Here is a 15,720-nt window from a genome sequence, read left to right as displayed (position 1 = left end):
TAAAATGCATATTTATTTATTTATTTATTGGTTTATGGGTTTATTTATTTTTCTTTCTTTCTTTAATTTATTTTTCCCTCCATTTTGTTTTATCCATATTTCATTTAATTTAATTTTGTTATGAGGAAAAGGAAGAAAAATTAAAAAAATTAAAAAAGGGAAAAAATATGTATATATATAAAAAACGTAAAAAATAAAAAATAAAAAATAAAAAAAACGTAAAATATATGTATATACAGAAAAAAAGAAAAAAAAAGGAAAAATATATGTATATACATATATCTATAAATTAGAAATTAAAAAATAAATAACCTCAACTGGCCGGGCATGGACATTGATGCCTCAGCACCAACTGGGCTCCTCCTCCATCTCCTCTCTCTTCCCTCCTATGATAACTGCCTATAGATAGAAAAGGGCATAAAGCCCTGAGCTATCAAACCAGGCTCACCAATTTACGATACGATAAGATGCAACAAATAAGAAACCACTAATGTGAACGCTCCTTATTGTCCCATGTTTCAGTTGTAACGCACTGTCACAGTGAATGACCTCATATCGCCAGTATTTCATGATCTACACAATCATGAGTTCAGTTGTGATTGAACTCCATGTCCCAGAGTTCCGTGCGGTCCCCCTTCTACTACTTCCTGCTGCCTTGCGCAAGCTCACATCGTCGTAGAATGCGGATTCTGAAGCTAGTGAGAATAGCTAGCCAGTAAGCTAAAAACAAGCTTCTCGTTGTTAGGCTTCAAACGGGTAAATAATGTCTAAAACACACTCACAGCCTCCGTTATGTTCGGCAGCGACGACCACCGGGGGACCCTCCTCGTCCTCTTCGTCTTCGCCCGCAGGAGGCTCGACATCTCCCGCAACCGTGTTGAACGTGCAGCCCGAGAAACCTCAACATTACACGTACGTAGCTAGTTAGCTGGATTAGCTAGCTAAGTGTACACAACCTCACGTGTAGCTGCACATACCAAACTACAGCTAAACTGTATCTGAAAAAAACTGAACTTCCTGTTCTTTAGAATGAGTGAAGCAAGTCTAGTGAGTGATGATGTGCTTATTAACCGGAGCAGGTCTCCATAAAGAGGCCTAACGTTACTCACTAACAGGAGCCATGTCTTACAAGCTTTGTGGCACTGTATACTTTAAGATCTGTGTTTGTGAATATGTCTAACTGCTGCATAAACTTAATGCAAGTTTAGTTATATTATATATTAGCCTAGAAGTCTGTCACAGCAGCAGAGAATAAGTTGAGGAGGAACATCTGTAAGATGGATAGATAAACAATCACTATAAGCAAGCAGGATTTCAGTTCTGTATTTGTGAATATGTCTCACTGCTGCATAAACCTAATGCAACTTAAGCATTATAAATGACCCTTTCCGGGGAAGAAGTTTTTGCAGCAGCAGACAGATAAGGGATCTCTAGAGAAATAATCACTATCTGTACTGTAAATGAATATGAACACACTTGTGTCTGAGAAACTGTAAAAGGCAGTACCACTTTCTAGAAATGTATTTCACCCCCTCCCTTGCTTTTCCTCTCTCCCAGATATCTGAAGGAGTTCAGAACTGAGCAGTGCCCCCTGTTCGTGCAGCATAAATGTACACAACACAGGCCTTTTTCCTGTTTCCACTGGCACTTCCTGAACCAGCGGCGCCGTAGACCCATCCGCAGACGGGACGGGACCTTCAACTACAGCCCAGATGTGTACTGCACCAAATATGATGAGGGAACAGGCACCTGCCCTGATGGAGATGAGTGAGTGAGACTGATATTTCAGTGTCGTACAAGACTGTTTCACATCATGTTTGCATTGGTTATCATGAGCCCCCCCTCCCAATACATTTACATAAACAATCATGGACCTCCATAAAGAGGAAGTGTTATTGTTTTATTTGCACTGAATTTCATAAGCGGCCCACACTGTATCTAGTAAGATGATAATGGTGACCTGGCCTTTAGTTGTAAATCCCATAGACCTACTGTAGGTCATTTTGGGGTTTGCAGAAGCCTCTTTAACTCTAAATGGTTAAATCTAGCTGGCATCCAAAGCATTGTCCCCGTCTCCTCTCCAACATTTGTCAGCTTTTACATTTAAATCTTGAATTGTTCAAGTGAATCACCAGAATGTGTGGAGTATCACATGACAAAGGAGCCTTGGGTGAAAGGCAGTTAAGTAGTGATTGAGGACACACCCTGTCCACAATTATAAGTCAAGTTGAATACCTTGGAGGTGTTCAAGGTGAATAGTGGCTGATGCATAATCTTCACAGTGAGCATTAACACCCGAACAGAGCCATTCTCTGTGGGACTCTTTTACACTGAAATGTGCTGAGCCATTATGGTCTGTCTGATACCCTCTTGGTGACAATCACAGACATGGGGAATGTAAATGTAAAGCATTGAGGGTGGAACTGGGATGTTTTTGATACATGCTAATGAATCACTTGGTGGAGTGCTAAATTAACATTTCAGCTCTCATCTCAAAATGTCTAGTTGCAGAGAAAACAAATGAAGAAAATAAAATGACCTACAGACTTAAAGAAAGGAAAAGTTTAGCTGCTAAAAAATATAAATTTATTTTGATTTAGTTCAGACAAGAACCATAATATGTTGTGAATTACGTGTAGTTGCGATGTTTTACAATAAAACTACTAGGGATGCTCCGATCCTACTTTTTCAGTTCGGATACCGACAGCAATACCTGGGCTTTGTTTATTGTCAGATACCGAGTACGGATCTGATAACAGTCTTTAATTAATAAGCTGTATGTCTCACTGTGTGGAAGTGACTGGAATTATTCTTTTATGTGTAAGGCAACATTAGGCTTGAATTAAACATTGCTTTCCTAACTTTGTAAAACAAAATTCCAAGCAAATGAAGCTGGTTCTTGGTTCTTGTCTTGTCGGTTGGACACATGTAACCATGGTAACCCGTGCCAACCTCATGTGACCCAACGATGACTTGTGAGAGCCATAAAGTCTGAACTAATTTAAAACATATATTACACCTAGCAAAGTGAAATCTTATACTTACACTTAATTGAAGCATTATTGATGTTACAGAGCTGTCCGTTAACGTCTGTTGCTAATGTTGTCATTACTACCGCATTGCATTGTGGGATATTTTGGCCGCCGTAGTGTCCAGCGTTTGCATGCGGTAATATTTCACCGCAAATAATATGCAATTTGCGTACTATTGGTTTCATACTAAGGTTTCAGACATACTAAGAAATCTTATACACTGTTTTAGCGTACTAAATAGCATGTTAATATGGAATTTGGGACGCAATCCTTGTATCCATGTTCTTTTCTGTGTGTTCCAGATGCCCATTTCTACATCGGACAGCAGGTGACACAGAGCGCAGATACCACCTCCGCTACTATAAGACGGGATCATGTATTCATGAAACAGATGCAAAAGGCCACTGCAGCAAAAACGGTTCCCACTGTGCCTTTGCACACGGATCACATGACCTGCGCAGCCCTGTTTATGATATCAGGTGCCAAAATAACTCAATTTTCACCATGTAACCAATTGACCTTTTGACTTCATATCAGTTTCTGTACGTGTATTTGTGCTGCATGTGTTTACAGAGTGTCTTTACACTGTGAATTTCACAGGGAAGTGCAGGTGATGGAGTCTCAGGGGGGCTCGGGGCCCACAGAGGGAGGTGGAGGAGATGGACAGTCAGGACAGGCAGCAAGCACAGCTCTCATAGAGAAGATCCTGAGTGAGGAACCACGCTGGCAAGGTACATCTGTGTTACAGCACTTTAAAACTGAAAAAAGCCTTGTGTTAAATTAAAGCAAGGCGGTGCATTGGTGGAGAAGTTTTGTTTACGGGTACTGCTGAGACATGAAATACGATCCAGAAATAAACACTGCATAGTAATCTATAATACACTTGAGACAGGATTTCACATCTCTGGAATGGTATCACGGTGGAAACTAGGGCTGTGTTTGGCAAGAATCTGGCGATGCGATAGGAGTTATGATTTGACATATTGAGATACTGTAAGCAAGGCAATATATTCCGATCTTTTTGATTTAATTTTAGGAAAACTGTTATACTATGCATAAAATCTGAGTAAAAAACATAAACTTTTTTATGCAATCAGAACAGTGGGATCTTCATTTACATTTATCACAGTCCCTGTAACATCCAACATCACAGCACTGCTTTGAGAGGGCACATACACTGAGAGGGCTCATCTCTTTGCAAATGAAATAAAGTATTGATATAGTTCATCTTTGCACGTAAATTATTAATTAAAAGTTGATGGTGTTTTTCAGAATTGATATAGTATCACAAAACGTAATATTGCGATCATTTCTATATTTTCCTAACACCCCTAGTGGCAGCTATGTTATCTTTAACTGCGAGGTAAACCGTAGAAATATGGTGTAGAAATATGTTACAAATTAATTTACCAGGAATGTGAAAGATGCCAACTTTTTTGCTGGATGATCCCTGCGTTTTTTTGTGTTGGCACCCCCGCAGCATGGCAACGACTGGCCTCAAATGAAATTCAGTGATTCAAAAGAAAGAGAGGGGAATGTTTAAACTGAACGTGGCCTTAAAAGGGAACTACGCCCATTTTCAAAAACCATATATGTTATTCCTATGGTCTAAGACAGTCCAAAAAATATTAGTAAATGTGAACAACTCTCTCCCAAATCCAAAAACTAGAGTGGTAAAACTCAAACTTATGATGTCATAGGGTACAAATTGTGGAGCTGCTCCACAGACAATGAATGTGGAGAGATGTTCTAGATGACACTGAGAGCACCCAGGGGAACGTTCTGAGTTTATGTGAACATTTTCTGTTTCACAACTGACAACACTACAATAGAATAAAGCTCATTTGGGGATAAAAAAACAAACAAAAACAAAATCCGTCTCCCATTCATTGTCTACGGAGCAGCTCCACACTTTATACCCTATGACATCACAAGTTTGACACTTACTTCTCTGGTTTCTGGCTTTGAGAGGGAGGAGCTCATGTTCACAAATATTGATTGAACTTTCCTTGGCCATGGAAATAACATATTGGAATTCTTAATTTAGGCGGTGTTCCCCTTTAATATTTTGCTATGAATGCTATGAAAACAGCGTCACTCTCTTTTCTCTGTTTGGAGGGTCTCCAGTCATTTTACTGTTTTCTTGATGTGATGACTCTTGACCAGCCCTCGCCATCTACTAGCCTCATTGTCTCCTTCTGTGTCTTCTGTGTCTTATCTCCTTAGACAACAACTACGTGCTGTCCCACTACAAGACAGAACTCTGTAAGAAACCTCCTCGTCTGTGCCGTCAAGGTTACGCCTGTCCATATTACCATAACAGTAAAGACAGGAGACGCAGCCCGCACAAGCACAAATACAGGTGCTCCATTATAGCTTGTAAAAGGATAATATTTGAAAGGTCACGGTTTTGTTTTTGCCCGATTGTGGATGTGTTTAACCAAGTTTGTCCTTGCTGCCGCAGAGCGTTGCCGTGTCCAGCTGTGAAACAGAGTGAGGAATGGGGGGATCCCAGTAAATGCGAGGGAGCGGAGGGATGTCAGTATTGCCACACAAGAACAGAACAGCAGTTCCACCCAGAGGTTTGTCTGTTTCAGCAAAGACCTTATAGACTCCTTGTCTGTTAGTTAACATGATGACGTATTTTGAGTGGAGGTAGAATAATTCTCTGAACATGATAGTTAATGCTGGCTAGCAAGTTTTGTTGGCTTATGTTCAGTCACACTCACTCTCCGGGACCACGAGTGTTAGTTGAGAAAGTTAACATTAACCAATGGCACCAGATTAGCCGACCCCTACACCACTGACAGACTAATGTTACTTTGGGAGGAGAGGACGACTCAATAGTTTAATAGTCTAGCCTTCTGCTAACTGCAACCAATGGCTCATGGCTGCGGTTAGCAGAAGGCTAAACTATTAGCAACATTTTCTCTCCATCTCTGAAATGCTTCACAGATATAGTTGCTTACTAGAGCTTCGAATCACAGTTTGTCATCTCAAATGTAGGCAATATTGTTTTTGGCACCCAACCACACAGCAAGATTACATTTTAGATGTGTATCTTTAGCCCACTACTCTGAGGTGCTTCGTGTGTGCCTCCAGTCTTTTCTTTGTTTTGCCTCCAGCTAACACCGTGATGTAATCGTGACGTCAGCTGTAAAAGGGTCTATAGAATGTAGACCAGAAATCACAGGAAATGAGTATCAACGCGTTGATTTGTTACTTTGTCACAGATCTATAAATCCACAAAGTGTAATGACATGCAGCAGTGTGGCAGCTGTCCCAGAGGGCCCTTCTGTGCCTTCGCTCATGTTGAAAGTAAGTCCCCACAATATATTTCTAAAAACCTCAACAGCTGATGATTGATTTTACAATTAAACATTAAACATTATGTTTTGTTTTGTTTTTCCTCCTCCAGGGCCCTTTGTTCCAGAGGAACCACCATTCCCCACACCAAGCTCCCCTCCACCCCCCAGACCTCCAGACCCTCTTCCTTCCCAAGAAGCTTCTTCAAGTCCCAGCAGACACAACATGGGGCCCGGGCCTAGATCTGCTTCTCTTTCAGACCCCTTCTCCCCGTCTGCAGGGTCATGTGTAGCGGAGCACGGGCTGCTGGGTAGTGTTTTGTCTCTGTGCGAGGACATGAGTGGGAGAGCAGAGCCTCTGTCTCCTTGGGCAGGAGAGGGAGGGTACGGCAGAGCACCTGGATTTGAGAGGGAGGATCAGGTGAGAAGGACTGACAAAGAAAAAGGGGCACATGGGCATTATGAGATAGTATTAAATGAACAGTGTGTAGCATTTAGGGGGATCTATTGGCAGAAATGGAATATGATATTAATAAGTATGTTTTCTTTGGTGAATAATCACCTGAAAATAAGAATCATTGTGTTTTTGTTAGCTTAGAATAAGCCGTTTATATCTACATACACAGCGGGTCCTCTTCACAGAGCCGGGGTTATTATAGTAAACTGAAACTGAAACTAAAAGGGAAATAAGCAGTGAAAAATATTGTTAATAAAGTGAAACTAAATAAAAACTATATTCTATAAGAAAAAAACTAAAACAAAATCGAAATGATATTGCCTGGTTAAAAAAAAGAATAAAGTAAAATGAATTCATTTCAGTTTTAATTTTTTAACTATAATATATCAGGACTGAAAAAAAAGGAGGATTTTCCGTCAACTTTTGTGACGTTGAATCAAGGAAACTGAATGGATTTGACCTTCCAGGAGATGGTGTTATGTTGCAATTGCTTCACATCGGACACTAAAATAGCACGAAGATTAAACATTCAACATCATGGCCATTCCTACACATTTCTTCCAACCTTGTATTTTAGGGGCTGTCAAAGTTAACATGTTAACGCAATTTTTTTTTAATGCCAATAATTTCTTTAATGATTTAACACAATCGATCTTTCAGAGGTTGTGGCGAGTTCAGTTTAAAGGTAGAGAGAAGATACATCATATGAAACCAGAAAACTTAAAGAATCCATCGGCACCAAACATGTCATACTAGCTTGTTGAAGGAGGTAAAATAACGCTCCCAAAAACTGTCCTGGCCATTTTCAAAGGGGACCCTTGACCTCTGACCTCCAGATATGTGAATGTAAATGGGTTCTATGGGTACCCACGAGTCTCCCCTTTACAGACATGCCCACTTTATGATAATTACATGCAGTTTGGGGGCAAGTCATAGTCAAGTCAGCACACTGACACACTGACAGCTGTTGTTGCCTGTTGGGCTGCAGTTTGCTATGTGATGATTTGAGCATATTGTTTTATGCTGAATGCAGTACCTGTGAGGGTTTCTGGACAATATTTGTCTTTGTCTGTGTTGTCAATTGATTTTCAATAATAAATATATGCAATACATAATTTACATTACTTACAGCATATTTGAGTATTAAATACTTGACAAAATCTCCATTTAAGGTACAGATAACAAATCTGCGATTCATTTGCGATTAATAGCGATTAACTATGGACAATCATCCGATTAGTCGTGATTTAAATATTTGAATTGATTGACAGCCCTAATGCTACATACTTCTGAGACATTATAGCCGGCCCTAACAAAAACTAACTAAAACAAAATTTATAAAAACTAAAACCATACCTTTCTCAAAAACTGAAACTTAACTAAAACTAACAAACGCACTCTGAAAACTAAACTAAAGTGAAACTGAAAAGTCAAAACTAAACTGAAATTAAAAACAAATTCGAAACTATTATAACCATGCATGAAGCCGGCCACCGTGTTTCTACAGTAGCCCAGAATGGACAAACCAAACACTGGCTCTGGATAAGGCCACACCGTAGTTCTCCAACACGCTTGGCACACGGGAGAAGTTTCAGTTGGTTGTAATCTACAACCTCACTGCTAGATATCACCAGATCCTACACACTGGACATTTAAATGAAACAAATGGAAAATCATGATGTCATAGTTAATACAAAAATGGCTTATCCTGCATGTTTCCATGTCATCATTCTTACATTGCTTGTGGTTTCAGGCAAAGCAAAGGAGTTTTGCTCTTGAGCAGCGCAACAGAGAAATGGCAACAGCACAAAGCAAACAGGTACGATGACAACCTTGAACTCCTTTGTTGTTTTTAATCTTTTTTTATGCAGTCTAAAATTCTGCATACTTTCAGCTGGTCAACATACTTGCATACATACATACATTATTTTCTCTCTTTTTTTTTAATAAAGTTTTTCTATCATTCTGTAGCTTATGGTGTTCCTTCTGTATTCAAATTCAAATATTCAAATTTTGTTTTAGCATCAAAATGCTATTTTCCCAAGCCCTTCTAAAAACCATGTGACCTGACGTAGGTTTCTGCATGATGACGCTGCTACATGTACAGTATACAGTATATATACATCCTTATAGCCAGTGTATTAACATTATATACAGTCACTGAGATGTCAGTCGGCATGCTCACACAGTAACACAAACTAACTAACCCATTGATGCAGCGGTACCCCAGCAACTCCTGTGTTCTGCGAGGTAAAACTACTGTTTTCGGGAAGTAGTCTGGTCAGGTGGCCTTGAAGAGAGCGATATAACAGCTTCAGTTCCCCGTTGGAAAGGGCTGCCTGATGGCGAGGTCAAGGGGTGAAAATATTTTAAATATAGTGTACACTTAAAGTGATATTGATTTTTCTTTTTTATACCTCGACGTCAGACAGACATTTCTGACGGGGAACTCAAGCCGTTCTATCGCTCTCTGCAAAGCCACCAGACTCCATTGACAAAAACAGTAATTTTACCTCGCAGAACACTAGAGTATACATACAACCCCTCCTCAAAAAATCCAAACTGACCCTTATTGATTAGCTTACTTTGGTAACCTACATCACTGCTTTTTGCTAACGCTTGAGTGGGCGTTTCCATTTGAAAACAAGTATGCAGATGGACCGGCCCTTTAATAATAATAATATTGCTGCATGGACACAAGTATAAACCTAACGCCTGTTTCTTCAAATACATCAAATTGGTTCTCTTTTAGGACTTGTTAGTGTTTCTGCCCGTGGGAAGCCCCTTGAGTCTGTCCTCCAGCATCCCTTCCAGTCTGGCCGCCACCCCGCCCAGCCCCGCCCCTCTCGGACCACCGGGATCCGGCATCTCCTCGGGCATGAACGCCAACGCCTTGCCATTTTACCCCACCAGTGAGACCGTAGAGTCAGTTGTAGGTAGGTGAAGGTGTACAAAATTCTGAATCCACATCTGTGACAATCTGAAATGACTGTAAATGTGACATAGTTCTGAACTGTGTCATGTGTATTATAGAGTCGGCCCTGGATGATCTGGACCTGAACGATTTCGGCGTGTCGGTGTTGGAGAGGAGCTTGGAGAGCAGCTCTGCTCTGCCCAGTGTGGGAGTTATGCTGGGTATTTCACAAGAACACAAGAAATGAAAATATGAATACATCATTTAGCTGTATGCAAATGTACATAAATATAACTCATCATTATTTGTCTCCCTTTATAGGAGGCAGCCAGTTCCAGAGTTCTGCCCCAGTCAATATCCCAGGATCCTTTAGCAGCTCTGCTCCTTTTAGCTCCCCTTCACCGTCTCCCCCAATCAGGCCGCACACTTCACCATTCTTTACTTCTCACCTGTCACAACCCAGCCAATCAGAAAGCACCTTCTTGGGACCATCTCATAGCTCTTTAGGTTTGTTGTTTTGATTTAAAGGCCCAGAAACACCAACCCGACATCAAAGACCTGGCGGTGACGAAGGCCACCAGTTGCGTCGCCTTTGTCTTGGCCAAAAAGTTGCACTCATACACACCGCAAAGACTACAGCTGACAGCCAATTACCACGGACGTTCTGTACCTGCGTGACAGGAAATAACTCTCCACACCAGCAGGTGGCGGTAGTCTGTATTCATCATTCAAAAAGGGAAACCAGAAGACCGAGGACGGCGGATACACAAGCCGTTGTTATGATACGTACATGAAACAAAGCGGCGTCTGCCGACCATTTTCTCACCACTCTCACTCACCACTTAGCTTCATTCCAGATGGCCATGTCGTTGTGGAAATATCCGTGTATTGGAATAATCGCATGAAATGAAGATGAAAATGAGAATAGCCTTCTCTGTGTACCCTCTTGACTTAACTCGTTTCCTCACTTCCGCTTCCTTCTCGTGCACTGATTCCTTTAAGTTGAACAGCCAGTCACTGATTTCTCTCACCGACGGGCACCGCCACTGATTCAACAAGCTGAATCGGCTGAAAAACCTCTGACACGGGCAGACTAGAGCCGATGATGCAGGACACACCGGAAAAAAATAGTCCGACGGCCGCTCACCAATTACCCCAAACTGTTCGACGGCCGACCGCCGGCTTGGTGTGTCAGGGCATTAAGACATCAAGTGTTGTTGTGAGGGATAAAAAGATATATGAAGATGATATTTTGTTTATACGTATTCTTTTCGTTGTAGGTCTGAATGGTATGAGCACTAATATCTGGGAGCATTTTCCATCAGGCCAGGGTTCCCCTGGCACCCCTCCCACCCTTCTGCCCTCTGGCCCCTGTGCAGAGACCTCCAGGCTCAAACAGGAGCTGGAGGACGCTCACAGGGCTCTGAAGCAGTGGGGTCACAGCTGGAGACACACAGCTCAGGTAGGTAGGTAGCGGGCCATGTGTGCACGCATGTCTGTGAAATGGCTGTTTGAGTCAATGCAAAGTGCTGCACGTTAATACACATCGCAATGAAATGAATCACAGTTTTGAAACGGGTATTCTTTCTCTTGTAGTCGTGGGCTGCACTGAAAGCAGATGCAGAGGAGTCGCGTGCCCACGCAGCACGGTTAGCCATGGAAGCAGAGCGAGCCAAGCAGGCTGAGGAGGAGGCACAGAGACAGGCTTCTCTCCTACAGGAGGCGCTGGAGAGCTTAAGGAGTGGAGACAACCCCCATCTAGCGCTGCATCAACTCCAGCTACTACACCGACTGCCCTTGGAGTCAGTCCTCAGTTTGCAGGCTCAGCTGTGTAGCTGCCTACACGCTGTAGAACAGGTAAATACCACAGACTCATAACTTACAGGTACTTGTATCTGTCAACACAAGCACTGTTAGCATTTTAAAGAATTTTAGGTAGTTAATCAATGATTACACAACAACTCATATGATCAGACTTTTGGGTTATAAAATAATCTAGCGATACCTTTTTTTTACAGTGTATAGAGTACCAAAGTAACAAATCACAAATGCCCGTTGCATGTTCCCAGAGTTGCTTACTTTGTCATATTGGGCCAGATTTTCGTGTGGACAAATATCATGGCCAAAATGATAATCCTGATTATTTTTGATCACGATTATTATCACGATTATTATCACGATTATTCATAGATTTTAGGGACAATATATTTGTATTGCACTTTCACATTTTAAAAAAACAGAGCACTGCTTTCCAACCGTCAAAAGTTCTAAATGTTGTCCTTTCACTTTGTTATTGTCATCTACAGTGGTTATTTGAATTTAACACACAATGCAGATCATTAGGAGATAATTGATAAATAATATTTGCTTTGATAAAAAATAATCTTGGCATTAGTAGTTTTGATTATATATTATAAGCAGCTTTGAGCTAGTGTTAGGAAGTTAAACAGGTCATAATTCTCTCTCTAATATCTATTTTTTTATTGATGTGAAAACATCTCCTTCAAACAACTGGATTTTATTCAAGTTTCTCTCCAAGAACTACATTCTACAAGATCACATTTGAACGCATCATGATAGTGTTATAATATACCTTCGCCAAATACTCATTTTTACTGAGTAGAGCTTGAACGTATCACCTACTCTTTGGCTCCGTGCTGTCGGCAGACGAGCCGGTCATTCTGAGCACAATCATGAGAATGAATTACATTATTATACTTGTCTGATTAAGTTAGTTGTTCCAAATATTTTAAGGAAGCCAAAATCGTGATCATGATTAATATTCCATGAATTGACCTTGATTCTTAGTTTTACTTTGCTCACAAAATAGTAGTGAACACTATTTGTGTTCCCCTAAATCATCCAATGTTCTTCAGTTTAAGAGGTGTAAATGTTTCCCTCTGCATTTCCCCAGGTGGTGTACAGGAAACAGAGACAGTGCTGTGTGACGTGTGGAGAGCAGGGCTCGGTGTCCCTGCCCTGTGGCCACGGACTACAGTGTGAGAGCTGCTCCACCTCTACAGAGTGCCCACTCTGCCCCGAACAGACCCTGGAGCAGCAGCTCTCTTGACCCCGCAACCCGCTCGGACCACCACAGATTCCAGACCAGTCAGTCCTGATTCCACAGATACCAGCCTTGGATCTCAATCGCCATTCAAAATTACGTCGAGGTCATTTTATAATGTGGTAACAACACAAGCGCTGATCTGGTTTTGTATTTTTAAGATGACGTTTACTGATGAACGACCAGCACAGGTCGCTAAGTGAAAGCTCTTAATGTGGAATTTAGGATTCATCATTTTTCTAGTGGTTACCCGTGGAACACCAGTACTTTTTACTCTTGACCAGCAACACTGTTCTTTACCCCTGTTCTCGATTTGTGAAAATAACTTTTAAGACCTGCTGTTATTTCTTCTCTAACCCTAACTATGAAACATTTACATAGTTCTAAATCACATTTTGATATGTTCTAAAGCATAAGCTCACCCTAAAGAACATATTTCCAGAGTGTCATCTATCCATCTGGATGGCTTCAGTGTGATTTGCTGAGGTTTAAAGATGTTCGCTGTCACCTTTTGTAGGTCAATGGCATTTGTTTTTTGGCACTCAAAGCTCCAAAACATTTCATATATAATTGAACTGTGAGACCTCTTTCCAGAAATCAAGGCAGTTACTCGTGATTATTCACAGTCCTCATAAACCACAATACTCAGAATACACAGTCCTCATAACGCACAATAATAAGAATACAGAGTCCTCATAAACCACAATACTCAGAATACACAGTCCTCATAAAACACAATAATCATAATCCACAGTTAGGAGCAATCCTCATTAGAAGCAGTTTAACTGACAACTATTTTCTACTAAAGTAAGCCCACTAACTATTCATGCCATATAGAATGAAGTAAACCAGTACTCATGGATGAGATGCATATGCTTTGTGACAACACATACGTGAATGTAAAACTACAATGGTCTTCTTAGCTGAGGTATAACTAAATAAGGCTTGGTGGCCAGGTAGTGTCACTCTGGTACACTCTGCTGTGTGTTTACATCCATTTCAGGGTACCATGAGTAACTGTTATCATTTCTGAAAAGAGACAAATTTAGTTGTGTTGTGTGACGGCAAAGATCTCAAAACCTTCTAGATGGATGGATGACACGGCAGGTTAGCAGTTAGCAGGGTTATGAGCTGTCTTAAGGTCTGAAAACACTTAAAAGGGCCTGTTGTCTGTTGTCTGCATCATCCAGACAATGATCCTATATCGCTGCAGCCAAAAGGGGGCCGTCAAACCAGTCTGCTGGTAGCGCTTGTCTAGATTATATTGAATTTCTTGTTTAATTTAGTTTTTTGGTTTTTTTTACAAAATGCATTTAAAATGGTCAATTACTGTTGAATAATAACAGAAAATATTTAAATAATGTAGTAATATTTGTTTAAATTGACAACAGATGGCCTCTGTTAAAGCACTCAGGTTTTCTCTAATATTCTTCTACATAAACTGGAAGAGGAAAGCATGTTAACACAATCAAGGCAAATGTACTCAGTCAACTTGTGTAGTCTTTGAAATTACATATTTTTAATTTTTACTTCAACGCTTTTCATGTTAACTCAAACATACAGACTTTTGTTAAAACCAGCCCATTTTCTATGTTTAAAATCAATGTGACAGGTTTTTCTGCCAAAATTTTTACATTTGTAGTAATCTTTGACATTTCACCGTGTGTCAAATGTAGTCTAATATATATATTATATATATATTCACACACATAGTTAAGTGATGTCATACTTATCTCTTGCACTGATTGGACAAAGCATCAGGAAGCAGACAGATATGTATGGTGTGTGAGGTTTAAATGCAGGAGTGAAAGTGTTCATGATCACTGTGATGGTCTTTGGTAAACCCATGCTCAGCATACTGTCCAGACACAACTCATCCAACACCAGTGTTTCTTTCTGAGTGGATATTTCTTTGTTTTTTGGTACAGATCATTAAAACAAATATAGTATATTTTTGGAGGAAAACATTGTCTGTGTGTTTGTTTATGGTTGAATCCCCTCCTGGGACTGTTTCTCTCTCTGTCTTCGCTTCTTCACGTAGGCCTGAGCCTCTCGCTCTCCTCTCCTGGACTCCAGTGGCCTCAGACTGCTGTCCTCTGGAAAATAGGATTTGCAGTTTGCTAATTTTTTAAATATTGATTAGTGCAGCTTTAAGGTATTTTATTACATAATGTTGTGTCCTTGTCTTAAAGTTATTTTTTAAATATTTTTAATCTGTCTATCATACTTCATTATAACCAATTATGTGTTGATCTGTCTTATATCATTTATAAGTCTCTCTCTCTCCCTCTGTATATACGTATATATTATATATGTATATGTATGTGTGTGTATATATATATATATACACACACATACATATACAGTGTATATATATATATATATTTTTTATTTTCTTCTTATTTTTCTTCATCTCCCTAATGCTGTAATAATAATGTTTATTTTAGTCTGTATTTTGTCTAAGTTTGTACCATTTATTTACTTAAGATTTTTTAAAGAAATGAATCCAAAATATCCCAGATGCGATATGACCCGCCCTACTCTGCCTCTGATTGGCTCCCCGTGATATTCTTACCCTCCCTAACTAATCACACTCACTCTTAATGTCTAAACCTAACCAATTAAGGCAAAGAGTGTTAGCCAATCAGATGCGGAGTAGGGAGGGTCATGCTTTCGGCGGAGAATTCGTAATGTAGCGTCCCGCCCCCATACACACCATACACACCATACACATACTACACTATACACACCATACACCACCACCCGAGCCGAGCTGGAAACAGAGAGCCACCTAGCTTCTACGTCAGTATCACGGTAGTTTGGCTTTAAAGACCACCAACAACATGAATACACACGACGGTCCGAGAGTGACTAACTGTACCACGAGACGCCGTCGAGGGAAGCGAGCCGGAGCGCTGGTTAAACTGTGTCAGCAGGGTTTTACACTG

The 15,720-nt window shown here is 40.5% G+C and overlaps 1 protein-coding gene across 1 annotated transcript; it reads left to right on the top strand.

Annotated features, from left to right (window-relative positions):
• Positions 1–214: 214 nt before the first annotated feature.
• unk (unk zinc finger) lies at positions 215–14,741 on the top strand. Its single transcript, XM_037754636.1, has 15 exons — positions 215–912; positions 1,558–1,767; positions 3,335–3,511; positions 3,633–3,763; positions 5,259–5,394; positions 5,497–5,614; positions 6,266–6,350; positions 6,451–6,758; positions 8,548–8,613; positions 9,547–9,730; positions 9,828–9,929; positions 10,030–10,215; positions 10,989–11,170; positions 11,305–11,565; positions 12,623–14,741. The coding sequence occupies exons 1-15, from the start codon at positions 764–766 to the stop codon at positions 12,776–12,778; spliced, it is 2,451 nt and encodes an 816-aa protein (XP_037610564.1). The 5' UTR covers positions 215–763; the 3' UTR covers positions 12,779–14,741.
• The last annotated feature ends 979 nt before the right edge of the window (positions 14,742–15,720 follow it).

This window comes from Sebastes umbrosus, chromosome 20, assembly GCF_015220745.1.
Source record: "Sebastes umbrosus isolate fSebUmb1 chromosome 20, fSebUmb1.pri, whole genome shotgun sequence".
Taxonomy (NCBI): domain Eukaryota; kingdom Metazoa; phylum Chordata; class Actinopteri; order Perciformes; family Sebastidae; genus Sebastes; species Sebastes umbrosus.
Note: the sequence above shows the minus strand (reverse complement) of the source record. Positions and strands in the feature narration are given on the sequence as shown.